Source organism: Megalobrama amblycephala, linkage group LG5 (genome assembly GCF_018812025.1).
Source record: "Megalobrama amblycephala isolate DHTTF-2021 linkage group LG5, ASM1881202v1, whole genome shotgun sequence".
NCBI lineage: Eukaryota > Metazoa > Chordata > Actinopteri > Cypriniformes > Xenocyprididae > Megalobrama > Megalobrama amblycephala.
The window spans coordinates 15097228-15117592 of record NC_063048.1 but is presented as its reverse complement, the minus strand read 5'-3'; the positions used below and the strand labels follow the sequence as shown (position 1 = coordinate 15117592).

The window sequence follows — 20365 nt, the reverse complement described above, 5'->3', positions numbered from 1 at the left end:
CCACTGAACTTTACTGTGGGAACCACGCACTTCTCACTGTACTCCTCCTCTAGCAACACCATAACATTCTGGATGCTGTTAGATCCAAAATGATTGATTTGGTCTCATGAGAGCAGAGTATTGATTCCCAGAATCTATATTTTGTAAATTTGGGCTTTGGTAATGGCTAACTGACTTTATTGTGCTTTGGCTACAGTAGGTAGTTCCAGTGAGAACAACAACCATGCATGTCATTTCTGCAGGCTGCATCTTACTCTGTGAGATAAACAGTCACTCTTTTCATAGCTTTTGCTGGCTCTGAGACACTCGCTTGGTATTTCTCCTGCTCTTTGTCTAGCAAAAAAAATCCCTCATCCCTAAATGAAAGCTTAAAATGAAGGCCTGATTATTTCAGGGGCCTTGTCACAAGTCCATTGTTTTTAAATTTCTGTGTTACTTTTGCTATATTTTCACACGTAAAATAATGATTTGGTAATTCTCTTGTAGCACTGTCCTCTTTTGTGCTAATAAAAAAGTCTCCTGACAGTTCTCTCCCAAGTGCTTCCATTGTTGTCAGCATTAAGTCTGAGAATGATTCAGTGTAACACTTTTAATTGTCAAGAAATTACTTCTCTTTAAATGTTTTGGTTCAACATACTTACCTGTTGATCAAACATTGCCTTAAACTTACACCAGAAAATGTTTATTTTGTTTTAATTAGTAACTTTTAGGAGGGTGTACTCATTTTTGCTACACAACATTTTATCACCTTGATAAGAAAATCTTATTTTCCTGAATAATTTTGACATGCTTCTTTGGTAACTGATTAAGCAGACTTGCTGGAACATTATATCTCTAAATAATCCTAACATGTCTTCTAAGTAATTAAGTAATTGCTGACTTTTCAGAAGTTTCAGAGGGGGTGATTCATTTATGCTGTGCACTGTATATATATATATATATATATATATATATATATATATATATATATATATATATATATATATATATATATATATATATATACACACATACACACACACACATTTAGGTCTGTAATTGTGTAATTTCTGTGCCAAATGAAATTGACTTGGTTCTCTGCAAGGGAAGTGCTATTGTCTTGAACTCCAAGACCAAGTTCACCCCTTTGTAATTGAGGACAGCAATCTACATGGTGGGCCTTCAGTGGTCCAGGGCTTGAAGAACGGCTGATTGCTGCTCTAAAACCAAGAAATTTGCCTCAGCAAGCGTCTCGGCAGCCAAATGAAAGGGAGACATTACTACAGAGGGCACGTTATAAACCGGTCCATATTGTAAGTGATCTTAATCCACCAATCTAACCACTTGTGTTCCCTTTTTTCCCTTGAAATCATTCCAGTCACTCTTTGGCAGGGGAGATCCACAACCAAAGTGTGGTGTGAAGAAGATTTCCAGATCTGTGCAACTGGAATAAAAGGAGGGGTCGGGGAGACCACCCGTAAGGATCAGATAAGAGCATGGTAAGCCTGGCCCGAATCAGTTTGGCATTGGAAATTACAGTGATGTTTGCACGGGGGGGGAAACATTCCCCTCCGCTCTCCGCATAACCACACTGTTCTCAGTAATAGATTTCAGGAGGCTTTTTTGCCCACGTCGGTGGTTGTTTATTATTGTTCCAAATGATAGAGTGCAGAGCTGGTGGGGGACGATGAGGAGGGGGGGGGCACTGAAAACAATCATCGTCAAACTCGAGTATGCTGACTGTCACTCTAGAGAAAGGCTTTTGGAAAGGCCGGCGAGAAGGAAAGATTTATGGTGTCTTAAAAGACATGCTTTAAAAAGCAATGGTCTCAGTTTATGGATTGAAAACACTTTTGTAAAACAGGCTGCGCTTGTGCAGGCCATGGTCTGCGTACGCAAGTGTGACTACAGGTGAGGGCTCGCTGTTGACTCGCCTTTGCAAGCACTTAAACTGATGCTGACAGACAGAGTGGCCGGGGCGAGTGCGTCTGCATGCTAACAGCTGAGCTCTGCCTTTGTAATGCTACAGAACAGAGAGGAATACAAAAATAAAGAGACTGAATTAGATTAACAGTTTAACATGTTTGTCTTCCCAGTCACTCCATTGTAAGGACGACTAGAAAAGCTGAAGATTAGTGGGGTCAGATGGGTTTCATTCAGAACCGCAGCCTATTGTGCTAGCCAACATTTCTGAAAGGACAGCGAGTCTGGAGATCACCATAAATGTATTGTTCTTCCCAGTCGAGCTGAAACTGACGACTCGCCCACCCACTGCAAGAGACTTGTGATTGTGCTTCTGGAGTGTTTTTAGTTTCACTTGTTTAAGTGCTGTCCACTCGACTTTGGAATTAATTGAAGAAGTGAAATATAACTGATAAGACTTTGCAAAAAAAATAAAAATGGATATAATGGAGAAAATGAATAGCAGGGAAAGCCTGAGGTTATCCATGGAAAATTGAAATAACTGATTATTTCGTATCATGACAGTTAACTCGTACTAAATTCAATAACGGCAGGTCATTTCTTCTCTGAAGGATGGCGTGCAATCGGAGAGGCTGACTTCAAACTTTTTTTAAACTAGCATCATTTATTGCCTTGAAAGTACAAGAGGTCTCTTTAGCTTGATGGAGAAACACTATCCAAATTCTCCATCCACAAACAGGCCTATAGTGGTTGCATTTCACTGTTGATTTAATAGAAATAAAACAGGATGGATTTGGGGATATTTCATTAATCTTCCTTGCCTTTCACTTGAGAGGAAATTAAACCAAATGGAGTTCAAATCTCAACTCCACCATTGTGCTCAAGGCTGCCAATGTCCATTCTCCCTTTGGCAAGGTACGTCTCAATTCGCTACACAAATTCCTTCCTGATCCCCATTTCACAGCACTGGGTGAGGTTTCTGAACCCAACATGTACTGTGCAGGTGCAAAATTGCAACACAGTATTAGTAGTAATAAACTGATACAAATAGCTTAAAAAGGCCATTTTTAGCTATTTGTAAGGTGGGGCTAAGTGAAGAAGTCGACTCAGGTAAACATTACAAAAACACTGCTTTGCTAGTCATGATGCTAAATATCCCTATCATCCAAATTGTCTGATTACAATAAAGATTAAATGTGAATACTTTTTCTTAATAGTTGATGACAGATATTTTCATTCCATATTTTGTAGCTTAAATATTTAGATGACCACTAAACAACACAGTTGTCAGATTCAACTTTCAAACATATTTTCTCTTATTTGCTCATGCTCTCTGGATTGAAAAGGAAATCTCCAAGATACCCAGACCGCATCGGCTCAAATAGCGCTTTAAGCATTGCTGTCTACCACAAAAAAACTCAAATACACATTGTTCTGATTGAATCAGCTCACGATAAAATCAAAATCATCGCCAAGCCAAAAACAACATTCTGAAGCAACACATAATGTAATATGTTGCATCGGGGTTGTCTAAAGGTTCCCGACACTAGCCTGTATTTTTAACCCGCACGGTGCAGTTAAATAATGACCGGTTTAAATCTCCATGTCTGAGTGATTGGGCAAATCCGACGACCTTTTGAACAAACGGACAGAGCAACAAAACTTTTTAATGTTGCTACTGAGGCATTGTAACTTACCCCGAAGCTGTGCAGAGGATAAACATTCAGTTCATTGAATGGAAATGTGGGAAATGACCGCAGCAAGGAAGGGGGAAATAAATTCAACAACGCTCCTCCGGGGCAAAACGCTGACAGTTTGAGGGTCAGAGGGCCGCATTAATATGTATTTCCAATGATTATTGAATTATGTTTATGATATGTTTCCTGAGCCTACATAGCATTAGTGAAGCTTTATTGGTAAATCCGTTCGCTGCGCGCTCCAATTACGTCTAATGAGGGTAATTATTGCATAGCTTAAATGTAATACTGTATTTGATTCTCAGGCTCCTGAATAACCCGCGCGCTGGCACGCTGTGTCTCGCGCGCAAACAAAAGGCGCGTTGAGCCTCGGTGAGCGCGCGCTTTGCGCCCCCGGGTCTAGAGGCCAATACACTGATGCCTCAATAGGGTTAATACCCCACCGCATAAAGACAGGATTAGGGCCTAGCTTACACAACGAGGAGGAAGAAAATTGAATGTTTGGGAGAAAATATGCGGCTAATTCCATTCTGTCATCGGTGGATATTAAAGATTATTAGCTGGCACGTTCACTTATTTGTAAATCACAATGGCAGCACTGTGTAATTCGTCCTGCACTTCTAAAGCCAAGTGAAACAGAGCCACTCTTGTGCAAGGTAGCGTGTTAGAGTAATTCACTATAGCCTCACAAATGGTTATCGTTATCTTTTTACATTTTACAAGGCTGTTGAGATATAGATTTACAATAAGACATTTCTGAAAGAATGAAAAAGACTTCACACATTGTGACAATACTCAAATCAAAGGCTAATGACATTTGTAAAGAGGATTTGGAGAAGTAATTTGGATATGTAAACCTATGCAAAGCATTTACGGAAAAGAATTAAAATTAAATTTGGACAAAAGGGAGGAATGACAAACAAATCTCCTCTAGTAGTATCAGCCAGGGCAGGGTCTTTGGCACCTGTAGTGGATTAATGGAGACCACCACCAGTAGCAGGCTGAGGTAAAGCTCTGAGATTGAGTTTCTACTTTAAGTTGCCATCATCGTCGGTCCAGGTGCTCTCCCGTAATACCTCCCAGATCCAGACAATATGTTTCTGTTTTACTGCCTCTCTTCTTTCCCCTCATCATCCGGCAGTAAGAACACCATAATCAGTATTTGCTTTTATTTAAAAAGCCAATGCAATTAATTTGCATTGACTATGTATTTGTAATTTAGCAATATTGCAAAGCCTGTCCCTTATAATGGGCTGTCAATCATCTATCCTCCTTTGTTAATGTAGCATGACTCGCTTATGATTTACTTAAAAGATTATGCATTCACAGAAGAAAAAGATAAGCATCTGTGGTTGCAGTGTTCTTTGCACACCTGTGCCCTCTAATGGTAAGCATGTCAGAGACGCGTCATTGTTGCTGTCCATGGTATTGTCCAGCCTTTTAGAGTCATGTTAATGCCAACAACTCTTATTAGGAATTATAAAAATCCCACACTTTGTATAAACAACAAAACCCGCAGAAGCAAGTCTCAACTCAAACTGCGAGTACCAACCTATAGCGCAAAGTAAATACCACTTAGAGGCTTTAACGTGTCTTTGAGTCAAGAAAAGAAGGAAAAATTAAAAGAAATTGAAGTGTCACGGGACATTAAGAAGCCTGAGTTAACGCACTAATATGCTGCATTCAATTCATTTGTGACATTCGCTGTTCTGATGTTTTGATGGATTGATTCTAGGTTCCATTATGATTCTGTCACGTCCTTCAGCCCGCATTTGAAATTCTTGTGATTCCTGCATGGGCAAATGAGCTCTTTACAATGGCTCTCTGACAGGAGAGAGAGAGCAGAGAGGGATGTTTGATTCTAAGATGTGTAAATGTGTCCCTGATTCTCATCTTAACGCTCGGTTAGATAACAGGCCGCTGCATACGCTCCTGTCTCAGAGCGGTACAGCCAGAGGACCAGCTGCTTTTAATCAGTAATTACTGAGACTGGCTGATAGTTTCACACTAGAAATAATGATTAATAAGGCCTCACATAGAGAGAGGTTCTTTTATGCACAATGACAGGTTCTCGGCATAAAATTCTTTCGGAAATTGTGTAAAATGTAAGAAATGAACAGAGAACAGTCAAAATGGGCAGTAACAATATTTCAAAATTAAAATATTTTGACTTGGCCACACATTACTGATTATTCAAATCTGTCTCTTTGATGAAATAAAATGCTCACTAGATAATTAATTTATCATAAAGGTTTACATGCTGTATAATGCGCATCAACTTTTATTTATTTAGTTAAAATCATTGTCTGTATGTGTTTGCCACACTGTAAAAAAGAATTGTTGGTTTAACTTAAAGTAAGTTACCTGGTTGCCTTAAAATTTTGAGTTCATTGAAATTAAAAATTTGAGTTAATACAATGAAGGCGATTGGTATAATCAACAGAAACTCAAAAGATTATGTTATTGAATCACATTAATTATACAAGTCGATTTGACGAAAGAAAAAAATGTGATAAATCATGAAAATTTTTTTTTTTTTTTACAGTGCACCTATTTAATGACTAAAAGCACTAAATTAAAACAGCAGATATCTCTACATTTTTAAAAAAAAAATGCTATGTGAGAGCTGCTCCGTTAATTGCACATCGTGAGAATGATATTTCATTGAATTAATAATTCCATGCAGGCCAAAAATGATAAATGCACACACTGTATTTTAATAACAAAAACTGATTCAGTTAAGATGCTAAACTGCTTTAGTACCATTTGGGGTTTTAAGTTTTTGTTTAAAGTAAAAATTGGTAAAAACAGACCTTTTTGAAAGCATGTTTCAGTGTTACGTGAACAAAATCTATTTGAAAAGTAGAAATAGTGACCTGTTATTGTCTCAGACATAACACTAAACACTTGTTTCACTCAAAAAATATTCACATTTAATTAAAAAATATCATAAGCAGTATAGCAAGCATTCCAAAAGTTTTAGAATGGGTGTTTTGTAATCTTTGTAAGTCCCTGCATATGTGCTCTGGTCAACTGTCAGAGGCTCAAGGCGGCTGTTGAACACCAGTGGATGGCTGTGTTTCAGCACTGTAGAATTCAGCTCAGGGGGTCCTACAAAAGACATACTGTAAAACAGGCACCCGCCATATGACAGCCATGACATGAACAATAAATAAGGATTTCTCTCCGGCACCAGTATGGAATGAAAGATTAAATGCAAAGAACCCCTTTTAATCCAGTGCCAGGTTCCCTTTCCCTTTCTGTCCCTGCTGAAATACACAGGAAATAAACACTGCTGTCTGGCACTGTTCGTGGCTCTGCCTCAGTCTAGCACTATAAATGCAACACATACACTTGGTGTTTTGTGGAGGTCCACATAGGATGAATATATCTATCTATCTGTCTGTCTATCTTGACATTCATTCATCCACACAGATATTTTCTCTCTGAGACATGATGACATGTAAAAAACGAAACGGAGAATTGTGCACTTGAGGCGATCAGGAGGTTCTGACAGCCTGTCTCACTCTGAGGTTTGTTTATGCTAGTTAAAATGTGGTTATATTACAAAGTCCCTTTTGATTTGCTGCATTACGATAGATTTTAGAGATCAAGGCTTTGAAATATATGTTGTGCCGTGAAGATGCCGGTGTGCGGACCCTCTATTGAAGAGGCCTGTCTAGGCCTGTCTGCAGAGCCACCATTTACTCTCTGTGATTGATGTCAGCTATTCAGCATGTAAGTGGTGGCTTCACACCTCTTTCGCGGCTTTTAATTTCAAATGGCCATCTCATTTTTTTCAATCCTTTTTACAACCTCCTTTCAGTGCCTCTTGAAAGTTGAGTTACATGTACAAAAAGAGGAAATAATAATGCTATAGGTGCCTTTTTGAATTACAGGGTGCCTAGAGAGCAGAGCCGAAAATGCAAGTATCCTTTCATTCAGTCATAATAGGCTAAAGTGTTTACATATCTAAAGGCTAAGGGCCAATCAGTGTGTCAAAATTATGCTAGAAGTTAAATGGTGTAATGTATTTTTTAGTATTGCAAATAAAGAAATAAAGTAAACTACTCACATATAATGTGTGTGAATTTGCATTTGCACACACACACACACACCTACACACACACACAAATACAAATACACACATGTTCGTTTTTGTGAATTGTGGGGACATTCCATAGGCCTAATGGTTTTTATACTGTACAAATACATACTGTATTTTCTATCGCCCTACACTACCACTACCCCTAAACCTAACCATCACAGAAAACTGTGCACATTTTTACTTTCTCACAAAAACTCATTCTGTGTGATTTATAATCCTTTTTAAAAGTGGGGACATGGGGTAATGTCATCATAAGTCACCTCTTTTTGTAATACCTATGTCATTATACACATTTGTGTCCTGATGTCACAAAAACGCGCACACAATTCTCCGTTTTAGTTATTTTACGTCATCATGTCTCATATATAGGCTATTAGTAGAATAAAACATCGAAATGTGTCACTTTCTTACAATGCAGTTAAAATAATTTCCGCATAGTTTAAGCACCTTGTTCCGTTTTTAATCATGCGATAAACATGCAATTATTACAACAAAAGACACCTATTGAAAAGTAATTGCCGCTGTTAATAAGGCAAACTTCCACGCGTAAATGGCCTTGCTTAAGCATTTATTCCTGTGATAACTAGTGACCAATGATAGGACGAGATTTTAATAGCCCCTTATTGTTTCATTTGCGTCTCTATATGTTCTGCAGTCGAATGCGGTGGTTTTCAGCCTTTTTTACTCCCAGGTCCCCCATATTCGAAGCCCGTTTCTAAGATACAGTATTTATCCTCGTCCTTTACTCTAATGTCAAAGCTGCTTGTTTTCACACTTTTTATGTAGGCTACAGAAACCAGCAGTGTCGGTAGATTAATTCCGTGATTTCAATTTAAAAAACGATACGTTATAACTAAAAGGGAACAGATGAAGTGACAATTTAATAAGAAATAGCTGTTTGAATTAAGTTACATATTTTAAACTTTTAAATAGGGCTATAACCAAAATTAAATTAACTATTTATATATTACTATATAACTGATATTAATGATATAATGCTAAAATAATTATATCAAATGTAATTACCTCTATAGAAGTTTGCTGAGGCCCCCTAGTGGGTCCGGGGCCCCTGATTGAGAACCACTGGATTAACCTGTGGCAGGTTCATGAAAGAGTATAACCGGTTTTGATATAATGCATATTTTGTTGTCAGTTGTTGTATGCTACCTCATTACTAGTAGATCTGTGTGAAATTCCATGAATTTAAATATTTTTTTTATACACGACGGGTAGAGTGTATAAACACAATATGACTGTGTTATTATAGTTTAGATAGCCTAATCAACCGCGGATTCGCTGCCTGGATATCCTCTGGTTTTCCAATAAACATTCAAACATTACAATTGCGCGATATTTGTGATAAATTGAATAGCCAATGTAACCAAGCAGCATCTTCCTTCATGCAAATTTCATTTGATCAAGCAGTGTAATTGCAATAAGTATGTTTTAGAGCTGGAGAATAGAGCCGCTAATGGTCGTTATCTTATCACAGCGAGGGTCATATGTTCATTGAGCGCGTGCTTATTGGAGGTGTTGTAAGTTAACACGCGCGATTTCCTCCCTACCGGGAATCCGCTCGTGATGGAGTAAACACGCTAATCTGCTCAGCATTATCTCCCGCGGACAGAGCGCGACAGTCGTGTCAGACCGACCGTTCTGCAAATAACATGCACTATTAAGCAATTTAAGATATAGTCCTTGGTAATGCAGCGGAATCTGTGGACACCAGTTCATGTGTTTTGCACCGTGTTATCTAGTGCCTCATTTGAAAAAGGAATAAATAGGAAAAATAGCCTAAACATTAGGGAGTGCAGTCACATTTTGTTTCAACGTTTGTTACTCGGTGATTTGCATTATGTCTCTCAAACTTTGATATACTGTTAGGCTATATTTATATTTAGAAACGGTTTCACTAAATTGTGTAAATTGATGTCAAGTACAAAGAATTACCGGGATAACACTAATAAAAACAGACATTTAATATGTTGTGCATGTTATTGTGGTAATCAAATTTACTCTTAAATATGCCATCATTTTATACATTTTACTTCAGAACGGTAAACATTTGAAATTGTAAACGACTATATAGAAATACATAAAACCGATATTTGTGTGTTATATCCATTCTCATAGTTATGTCAAATATAGCTGTATCATTTTGTGCATTTTCTGGGTCCAGTATGTAACAAGCTCCACGTCTGCTAATTCATGATATATATATATATATATATATATATATATATATATATATATATATATATATATATATATATATATATATATATATATATATATATATATATATATATATATATATATATATATATATATATATATATATATATATATATATATATATATATATATATTTTTTTTTTTTTTTTCAAGGATGAAAAGCTTGGGTGGATGTTTTATCAGAACCTGATGATTCAGATACCTGTCATTTAACATATTAACAATCGCAAATCAAATAACAAAACATGAAATTATACTCTTTCATTTCTATTTTTACAGACTTACAAGCTCTTCTGTCACCTCAGCAAGATATATGATTTCACCCCACTCCACTTTTTGAAAAAGAAATTATTTTATAGGAGTGTCTGGTGATGTTAGAAAGAGATGTTATACATATAAAAAAAAAAATAAAACGACGCTCACCTGCTCAGAATCTGTTTGCAGAAGCGATGAAGTCGCTATTCTTCTCTCATCCACACAGGAAGAAAATATATATATATATATATATATATATATATATATATATATATATATATATATATATATACACACTATATATTTCCTTTAAAAACAAGAAATAAAAATAGGCTATACAACCGTTTACAATCAAATTATAAGTGTCTTTGTTGACAGAATTAATCTGATCGACTCTTTAAAAATGCTGGCTGGAACTAAATTATTTGTTTCAAAAGTCAGCAAATAACTTTAATCAAATTAATTCTCAATACACAGATCGGTGGTGTTCACGCCATTGTGTGCTAACCTTAAGCCCAGCCAATCTCTTATTGGAGAAGTCATTCACAAATCCTTGAATGACGTCAGCGGGGTATAAAACTGAGCAGGCGGTTCAGTTCAGCCACAAACGAGTCACTGAATCTGTTGCGCTTGGTCACTCTTTCCAAAGGGAAAAAACTCTAAGAATTCGCTTTTTTGTTTTTGCTACTATGAGGGAAACCTGTGATTTTTAAAAGGACTACAAGAACATTTTAGTACTGTTGGCACAAAGTCTCAAACTTCTTTTCGCTTGTGATGCCCGCTGGGATGTTTAGTATCGACAGCATCTTGGCAGGGAGACCCAGCTGCAAGGACTCGGTTCTGCTCCATCGGAATGCTCCGGTTGTGTTCTCCAACTTGACGGAATCCTTGTACACAGCAGCTGGCGATTTTAATGGACTGTATTCTCACACAGGACCTCCGGCTCCAAACTTACAATCGATGAATGGAACCAGGATAGGCTACAACAACTACTACTATGGACAACTTCACGTCCAGGGGCCGACTGGACCAGCCTGCTGTGGCGCAATACCAACCCTCGGCTCGCAACAGTGTCCGTGTATTCCTACAGGTATGTCTTTTATTTATTTCTTTGTAGACTATATGCACGTATGTATATTGTTTATTGCAGTGGATGTTTCAGAATTCTCTTAATAAACTGCATGGCGGATTTTGCTCCTCTTCCCTTTTGGAGCACATTTTAAAATAAAGGCTCCGATTACATCCAAAATAGGTTTTATAGTTTGATGTAATTGGTTCTTTTGGAGAAGTTATTTTCTTATTTATTACAGAAACAAACCAACACAATTATCCGACGAACATATGGTCTAACACCAAACATTTTTAGTCTAAAAAAAAAAAAAAAACACAAGAACGCCATACACCACAGACTTTCTTGATGAGAAGAGGACTTTTTTGCAGAACTTAACAGTCATTGAAAGTTTTTTAAAAAATGTTTTACGTTTTATACAAGTCCGATGTCTTTGACATGTTATATGTAGCCTATGCAGTGTACTCAAAAAAGAAAAGAAAAGAAAGAAACATTGATTTGATCTTATTTTCAGGTTATGACAGCGCCGGTTCAGTGCTTATTTCTCCAGTCCCACATCAGATGATGTCGTACATGAATGTGGGCACCCTGTCCAGAACCGAGCTACAGCTACTCAACCAGTTACACTGTCGGCGCAAGAGACGACACCGAACCATATTCACCGACGAGCAACTGGAGGCACTGGAGAACCTTTTTCAAGAAACCAAATACCCTGATGTTGGCACACGAGAACAACTGGCACGTAAAGTGCACCTACGTGAAGAAAAAGTTGAGGTGAGTTACAGTTTTTTTTTTGTTTTTTTTTAATCGTTAACACTTTAAATGAAAGAGTTCACGTTACATTTAATTTAGGCCTACAACATTCACAATATGGCCGAGGTTCCTAATACTAACGCACTGTGTGTATATAACCATAATTTATATAAATTCAATGTAGAATTATTTTGTGGAACGGCCTATAATTTCACACTATTGCCATCAAAAGTTAGGCCTAGCAGGTTTGCATGGACATTGTACAGCGTTCCATAAAAAAGTTCACATAATAGTTAATACAAATGGAATTTTAGGAAGAAAAATACACTGTTAAAAAACATTAAACCCACTAAAATTTTAATTTTTACTTTTTTAAAACGTGTTTGTTTTTAAAAAGTTGACTAATATCTAATAGAAACCAGAGCAATTGTGACAAGTTCTATATAAAAATACTCAGAACAACTTTTTAGTAACCAGAAGTTACATTTGAATTTAGACTGCGCTTAGTGTTCGCTTGAGGAGGCAACCAGTGAAAATCATTGTCAACCACTGTAATTTATTGCTTTATTGCAGATGCACGTCACAAAATCGTTTAGTGTTTTGTCTATAACGCATTTAGCTGAAAACTAGGTGACGGTGCCAGTGGCGCCAAAGTACAATTTGGGTTGCGCGAGACGAACCTCAACAGAAAATTACTGACAGAAATTTCTCGACCACTGAATAAGTCAGTGAATAATTCGTACACTGCATAAAATCAACTCGACCTTTCATGTGACATCTGTATAATATTTGTTTCTCCATATCCTTGAAATTAAGCATTTTACCCTTTTTTTTCGCTTAGGTTTGGTTCAAAAACAGACGAGCAAAATGGAGAAGACAGAAAAGGTCTTCGTCAGAGGAGTCAGAAAACTCACAGAAATGGAACAAATCCATGAAAACAGCCACAGAGAAAATCGAGGAAGGCAAAAGTGACGTGGATTCTGACAGCTGATAAATAGAAAATGAAACCGGAAAATCTTGCACAAATACGATTCGGACTTTATGTACATATTGTAAAGTACCATGTGAGTAGGAGTAAAAATGTGTTGTCATGCTGTTGCACAGATGTATAGTAAATGTTATCTTTAACGATGATATTGTTATTTATATTAATTTAAATTTACACAGACAAAATAACGTGGATTCTGGCCATATAATATTACCTGATATATACTGAAAAGTTTTTAAAGTCTTGTCGTACATATACCAAAATAAAATGTTCTGGAATGGGCTGTAACTGACATGTACGATGGCAGGACGATAAAGTTTGTCATTGATTAAATCAACGTTTAATGGCGCCTAAAAAAAAAAACATAAGCAAATATTAAAGTAATATCTCAAAAAAGTTTGATTTTTCGTATTTATTTAAAATGTTGCAAGTATTCTCTAAGAGCATTTTAATTCGCCGAGTCCTCTTAGGATTTGCTGATTAACAGCATTTGTTAAACGAGGAATGTTCTAATTTAGATGTTTAGTATAATTACATTTTCATAAAATGTAGGCATCTTTAGTCAGACTCGAGACTTTATATTATCTCATTGTAATTTACCTTTATGCCTGCATGGGTGAATAAGAGATAGGCTATTAGAGCACACTGATTGAACTTGACATGAAAATGTCACAGAATGTCTCTCTCTTTTTTATTTTAAATCTCTTTTGATAAGTTCAAAAGTCAAATCATCAGGGCTGATAAACGTACTGAATGTCGTAATTTTTTATTAGCTCCTATATTATCTTGTCATAATCTTACGGTTACGTCACATCAGGCCATGCTGATGAATAATCATCAGAGGAATTACGGCCTATTGAATGGTGTAAAAAGTAAAGAAAACAAAACATTTTTTTTTTTTTAAATTAACCTGTTTACTTGCGTGAATTTAAACGTAAAGCAATCAGAACCACCCTTTTTTTTCCTTTTTTTTTTTTTTTTTTTTTTTTTTTTTTAATAATTCATTTATTTTTAAAACAGATTTCCCTCCTGGGTATTTACATAGCTTACATATGTGGGCCTATAATTTATGTCTATCCCTATTTATAATTGTGCTGAAAAAAAAAAAAACAAAAAACAAAAACAAAAAAAAGGGTGAAAAGACGCTACATCAAACGCGACATCTCTGAGAAAAATATCGTCAACATTGGTCACGTGTTATCTGTTATTGTCTCTGATGTTCTACGATAAAAACAAACAAACTAACAAAAAAACATATATTATAATACATTGTGGTGAATTAAATTAATGGATTAAGCCAGCATAACAGTTTATTTTACAATATGCAGTTCTTTTATATATTTTTTTCACGACATTTGGACGCTGTAATGCGTTTATTTAATGTTGTGTTGTCGCCATATGTTTACACTGCACTGTCTAGCACTCAATCAATAGGCCTATATATATTTTCTTTTTATAGTCAGTTGAACACATCGAAGGCAATTTAAGTTACCTATATTTTAACCCGGAACTGCAACTGTGACAGTGTGATAATGTTATTTTGTTGCTCAAACAAGCTCATAAAATGTTTAAGATGTCTGATTATTTTTACATTTTAGCATATGTAATATTTTTACATATTGGCCAAGTTTTGCAAACAAGTGGTGACATTTAGGGTACATAATTGTACCCAAAAATAAACCCTAAATGACATTTTAAATTCCAGTTAACTAAACCAATTTCAAGTCAATGTCATTTTAAACCAGTAAAATATTCTCAGTCCCTGATTTATGTTTTTATAATAACAATATTTAAATATTATCATTATATTTGCGACCTTTAAAATGTATTTGCCTGCCCTTAAAACAAGCTAACAGTTTCCGTGAAATAGAGAAGTCCAAAAACATCAGCCCTACAAACATTTCAGTTTCTGTGTTATCTCCTGCTAATGGTCCATATTACATCTATCCACATAAGGGTGTGCAGGAGGAATTATATGAAAACTACAGATACAGATGTGCGTATCTGCCTGTGTGTCTAAGAAATGGGCAAGGGTACTGCATACATATTTAAATGAATAATTACAGCTTAGTCTGTTTTAAAGGTATAAGCTACTTAAATATGATTTGTGATGCTGGCAACATACCAGTGTCTGTAAGAGTCCTCTTATTGACAATTTTCTCTTGATGAAACGCAGATCTTGAGTCTTAAAGGGCAACAGTGTGAGCCGAATATTTATTTGTGTTTATGTGCTTATGCATTTGGGCTATTTATCATCAAAAATAAACATCCATATACCCAGTCTGTAAGTATATTGACTCAGGGCAGCATGTTTTTCCAGACATGAAGCTGATTAAGCGAGAACACTCCAGCCATCGAAGACATTGGTAGTTTCTTAACAATTTGTTATTCCTTCACAGTAAATAGTTAGTCGAGTGATTTTAAATCACAGTCTGCTCCTCTGTGTACCTTCGGTCGCCTGTTTTTTCCCCCCTTCCCTTCTTTTTTAAAACAGCACACTATTCTAAAACCACACAGAAAAAATAATACTATTAAACGTCTTCGGTGGCTTTTTAAAAACAGATTAAAGTAGGGTAGTGCAGGTACTTAAAGATTTGGCAATAACACAAACCAAGAAACAAAGCATGTTGCACTAATAATCCTTCACATGTCTGGTGTGATTTATAAAGTGTTTCTTCACCGAGTGCCAGTGAGATATACAAAGCACAGGACTGAGTCCATTAATCTCTGTTTTTTCATTTCTCCCCCTTTTTAGGCTGTAATTTAGTATTTCAAAAATTTAATACACACTTTGGGTTTTTTTCAAACCATTATTTCTTTGACCTTTTTATGCATAGTTCCCGGCACTTGGAAAAACATAGGTGGAGTCCAAGAAAAATTAAGCAGCGAGTCAAGTCCAGAAGCAGATAAATCTTTAGTCATGTGCTTGTTTTCTAAGAAATGCTGCATTTTGCTCCATATTTTCGGTTGCGCATAAGCTGTTTTTTCTCTTACTTAATTAAAATCATTATGCTTATTGATCAAATAAATGGCGATGCTTTCATTGAGAAAATGGCTAATGTTCTCAATTTCTCTTACTGTTAAAATGTAAGTATTAATTGAATTAGATTGTGTGCTCTGATTTACCTTTTTCTTCTAAGAGATGTGACCACATGATTGACAGCTTTTGGGTGGATTCCCCCATCTAAAGATAGAAACGGGTGTTGGCCATCCTCTGTGGTGCGTTTCGAGAAACATATAAAATGGCAAAGGAAGGACTCTGAATGAAAGAAAGACAAATAATACATATTTTTACCATCGTCATAAACATTTTCCTGTATCATTACCATATTTCAGTGGGATGGCATGTGGTTTGGTACTCTGCAAAACCCTTAAATGCCCTACAATGCGACATCATGTTTTTAAAATTATAAGTTAAAGAAACAAGTACACTTCAGAGTGTATTTTTTATATAGTGAGTTTAGCACCTGAATAGGCTTTAGCAATTGTGGCCCTTCATTCTGTGGGTAATTACTAGGCCTGTCACCACATTCATTCCAGCACACTAGCTACCAACTGCCTTCGGTTAACGTCCCTCCCCACCGAAACCACACGGCTGCTGAAAAGCAAGGGGGACCCCAGGTCAGGACCGCCAGCTAGCAGCAAACACTTATCTCTCCGAGGTAAATCAGGTAATCATATACTAAAGCCAATTTTGCGTTCGTCTTACAGGGATCAGATCACATCTTTATGTTCTCGGGGCCCTAAAGGTCCAGCTTTTTAGAGAAGGCATAACGTTTTTCCTCTCACACGTCCTGCCAAAGCAAACAAACACGAGCAATATGAATGAGCTGTATCTATGGAGAATGTATGCATGAGTGTGTACGATCATTTGTAAGGGTCAGTGTTGGGGAAAGTTACTTTTAAAAGTAATGCATTACTCCCAAAAAAAGTAACTAATTGTGTTACTTTATGAAAAGTAATGTGTTACATTACTTTCAGATTACTTTTTCAAGTAACTAGCAAAGTAACACATTACTTTTTCAACTAAATATTTAAGTTACTTTTTCAAATAAGTAACGCAAGTTACTTTGTTTTCACATTTATTGAAAAGTAATGTTACATTACTTTTGCATTACTTTTTCTCACCTGGGCTGGGCTTGCTTGTTTGTTTGTTTTTTAATAACAACAAAAATGTTGCTAAAAAAAGTTCTATTTTTGGCAAATGTTAAGACCCATTCACGCCAAAAAAGTGAAATGAATAAGCCATAGGCTGAAGGAAATTCATATTTCACACAGCAGAGTGTGCAGCTCAAACAAACCTTTCAGCTTTGTTGCCATTCTGGATTAAATTAATTTTTTTAAAAGTAATTTTTGCTTATTAGTACGGTTGAATTGGATCTTTGAAGGTCAGCAGCAAAGGCATTGGTTAATAAAGTATGATTAAATACATAAAGTATATTTGTGTAAATTTATTACAGGTTTGCGTAAAATTTCACTGATTTTATTCATTTTGAGGAATACTGAATGTTTTCATGCGAGATGAGAAAATGCACGTTCACATCTAGTCTAGAACTACAGTAAACTTAATGTTCACACATCGCGCACAACACCTGCACTTCTCGATTTTTCTCAACACGGGGACAGGAGAGGTGTCAGTCAATAAATGTGAAAACAAAGTAACTTGCTTTACTTATTTGAAAAAGTAATGCGTTACTTTACTAGTTACTTGAAAAAATTAATCTGATTACGTAACTCAAGTTACTTCTAATGCGTTACCCCCAACACTGGTAAGGGTGTGCTCTGGAGAACCACGTTCATGTGCTGGGAAATCAGGAAGGGCCCATCATACGGCACTGCCCTGGTTTCAGTGCTGATTAGCGGTGTGGGCTAACCTCAGTCCTCCAGCAGGGTCTGCCTCTGGTGTAGGGTGAGCAGGGCACCCGCCTGTGGGTTAGTGAGAGGAGAGAGTGCACACTTTTGACCCGCTGCGAAACGCTTGGCCCTGGTTCAGAACGGCCCCTGGGGAATCGCAGGAGGGAGTGCAAGTCCATGCTGAACAGACGCGGGGCAGGCTCACAGCACACGGGGAAAACACACAGCTTACGACACTCTCCAGATAGTTTAAGACCTTTAATGCACTCGCAAGGACGCTCAGATTAGCGTGCGTGTTATTCCGCAACCTTCAGGGCAATTCACTCCCTCAAAAGCATGCCACAAATGACAGGCTGTTGCTGAGACCCAACAGGGAAGTCGTTGTTTTGTGACCTCATAATGCGCCCTTTGCCTTCCACTTGGTGAGAGCTGCAAGTAAATAAAACAATGTGGGGATTAATGGCGGAATGACTCAAGCGCTCTATACTCGTCCATGACAGGCAAAAATCGCAGGCGTTTACAGGAGATAAATCAGAATTATTTGTATCAACAACACAGGCAGCTCGGATTCTGGATGATAGATCAAATCTGAAAATGAAAAGCTAAGCTTGGACTTAAAATGTCATTTTCAGTGATGTGAAAAAATAAAATAAGGCAAAACCAAACATGCTGTTTGGGATGTTATATTATTAAAGAGGTCTGTCCCAATACAGTATAAACATATTGAAGATGTTGAGGACAATTGATTGAAGAAATGCTTTCCTAGCATTGTTCTTTCCGGACAGAAAATTACATAGCGCATATCATTTTACATCCGAAAAGAATGGCAGTTTCAGAGGACAATTCCTGTATATAATAAAACATAAGAATATGTGCCTTGAATACAAGGGATATATAATTTTCTAACTTTAGTTTTCAAGCCGCAAGGAATTTAAACAAGTATATCAAGAACTGTTTGAAATAACACGAGGAAACATGAATTTAGCAGAAAACCCAAAGGCACAATGATGTACGACACTCTGATAGATGAAGCGCAAACAAAGATTTAAAGCAAAGCATTTTCACAACAAATGAATTATCAATAAATCACAATGACAGATTTACATTATCGTGATAAATGAACTGCTCTGTAAGCGTTTGCTCGCTTTTTCAGTTCTTTTCCCAGAGACGATCCTATAATAAAACCAAGAAAAGCAATATGTTATCTATCAAAAGCAATTTGTTATCTTACATGCACAGGGTATTAAAACCAGAAGATTAGTTCCACAAGATCTGCAAAACGAATGAAATGTGTAATGAAAATAATAGCTAATTTTGCAGATCATGTATCACCATTTCAATGAAAGAAAGCATTGATTTAAAGTTCAGTGGGGTAAGATTCAAAACATTCAATCAACACATCTCAAAGACCTAGCATAATTATGAACACATTTAAACGGGACCTTTCAGATTTAACATGCTCAGGAGTCCCAAGCTGCCCTCTAGTGGACGCAAAGAACGCAGGTGGTGAAATAAAGACAAAACGATTGCATATTTAATAACTAGGGCTGTAAATAAAATAATCTGATTTGATAAGTCTCATGATTTCCAACCAACCACTATAAAACCGAATTAGACTATATTAAATGTGTTAAAAACGAGTATTGCATTAAAAATGACATTTTATAAAAGTTAACACGTCAACTATGACAGCCCTGAAAATTATTTTTTGTAAAAATTCCCTCAAATTTTCCACAACCCCCATTGCGGCTGCCTGGAGGTTCCCAGACCTGCTCTATTTTATTATAAAATCAAACTGTGATATGTTAGCTGCATAACAGCAGCTTTATCTAATAAAAAAATCATTTGTTTTTGAAATACAAACTGCCCAGGTATTTTGCCCACCGTAATTAGCCTATGATTAAAGAAGCCCGGTGATGATTGTCATCTGAGGCCAATTACAAATAGCGATATTACAGTGAACGATACAATGAAACAAAACACCAGGAGGCATAGATAGTGTCCACACTCCCTCCCACCAAGTCCTGCTATTTTCCCCAATTAATTCCCTGACAGACGATATCCACCATGCACCGTACTTTCCACAAAACATATCTTAGGTTAAACATGCAATCAAAGCACCAGCGCCACGAGAGAAGGATAGACCTCTTTTGGCAGCCTTACCCAGAATCCCTTCAGTCATAACAAATCTGCCCCGTGGCCGCTGATGGACAGCTGGTTTACAGCCAATGTCAGGCATTAACAGATTTGATCCGTATTCGAAAAAGGAGGCCTGGGAGCCGCCGAGGAGTGGTGGGTGGCGGGCGTCTCACGCCAGGGCCTCCGCGTGATTCATGGCCCAGAGAGGGTTTCCACTCTCACATGATCCAAAAGTGCGCTCGCTTTATTTCTTTCTCTTTAGCATCAATAAACATTATATGCTGTAAATACACACGTTATTTGTGCATATTATGCACACAGTAAAAGAATCAAGTCTACAGATAAAAAGCAGGCGGTTATCCACT

The 20365-nt window shown here is 36.8% G+C and overlaps 1 protein-coding gene and 1 long non-coding RNA gene across 2 annotated transcripts; one reads left to right on the top strand and one right to left on the bottom strand.

Moving 5' to 3' along the window:
* Nucleotides 1–6334: 6334 nt before the first annotated feature.
* Nucleotides 6335–20162, bottom strand: LOC125268539. The gene is made up of 4 exons (XR_007184926.1): nucleotides 20025–20162; nucleotides 17882–18290; nucleotides 16134–16266; nucleotides 6335–6710 (listed from the first exon to the last, which is right to left on the bottom strand). It is a non-coding gene; the product is annotated as an uncharacterized LOC125268539 (long non-coding RNA).
* gsc (goosecoid) lies at nucleotides 10781–16032 on the top strand. Its single transcript, XM_048190806.1, has 3 exons — nucleotides 10781–11287; nucleotides 11781–12040; nucleotides 12861–16032. Exons 1-3 carry the CDS (start codon nucleotides 10972–10974, stop codon nucleotides 13008–13010), a joined length of 726 nt encoding a protein of 241 aa, XP_048046763.1. The 5' UTR covers nucleotides 10781–10971; the 3' UTR covers nucleotides 13011–16032.
* Nucleotides 20163–20365: the final 203 nt, after the last annotated feature.

Bases quoted from the DNA above. Each gene is read 5' to 3' on its own strand.
- gsc (XM_048190806.1), top strand. From the start codon at position 10,972: ATGCCCGCTGGGATGTTTAGTATCGACAGCATCTTGGCAGGGAGACCC. The intron at 11,288-11,780 runs GTATGTCTTTTA...TCTTATTTTCAG, and splicing joins GTGTCCGTGTATTCCTACAG to GTTATGACAGCGCCGGTTCA. The intron at 12,041-12,860 runs GTGAGTTACAGT...TTTTTCGCTTAG, and splicing joins TACGTGAAGAAAAAGTTGAG to GTTTGGTTCAAAAACAGACG.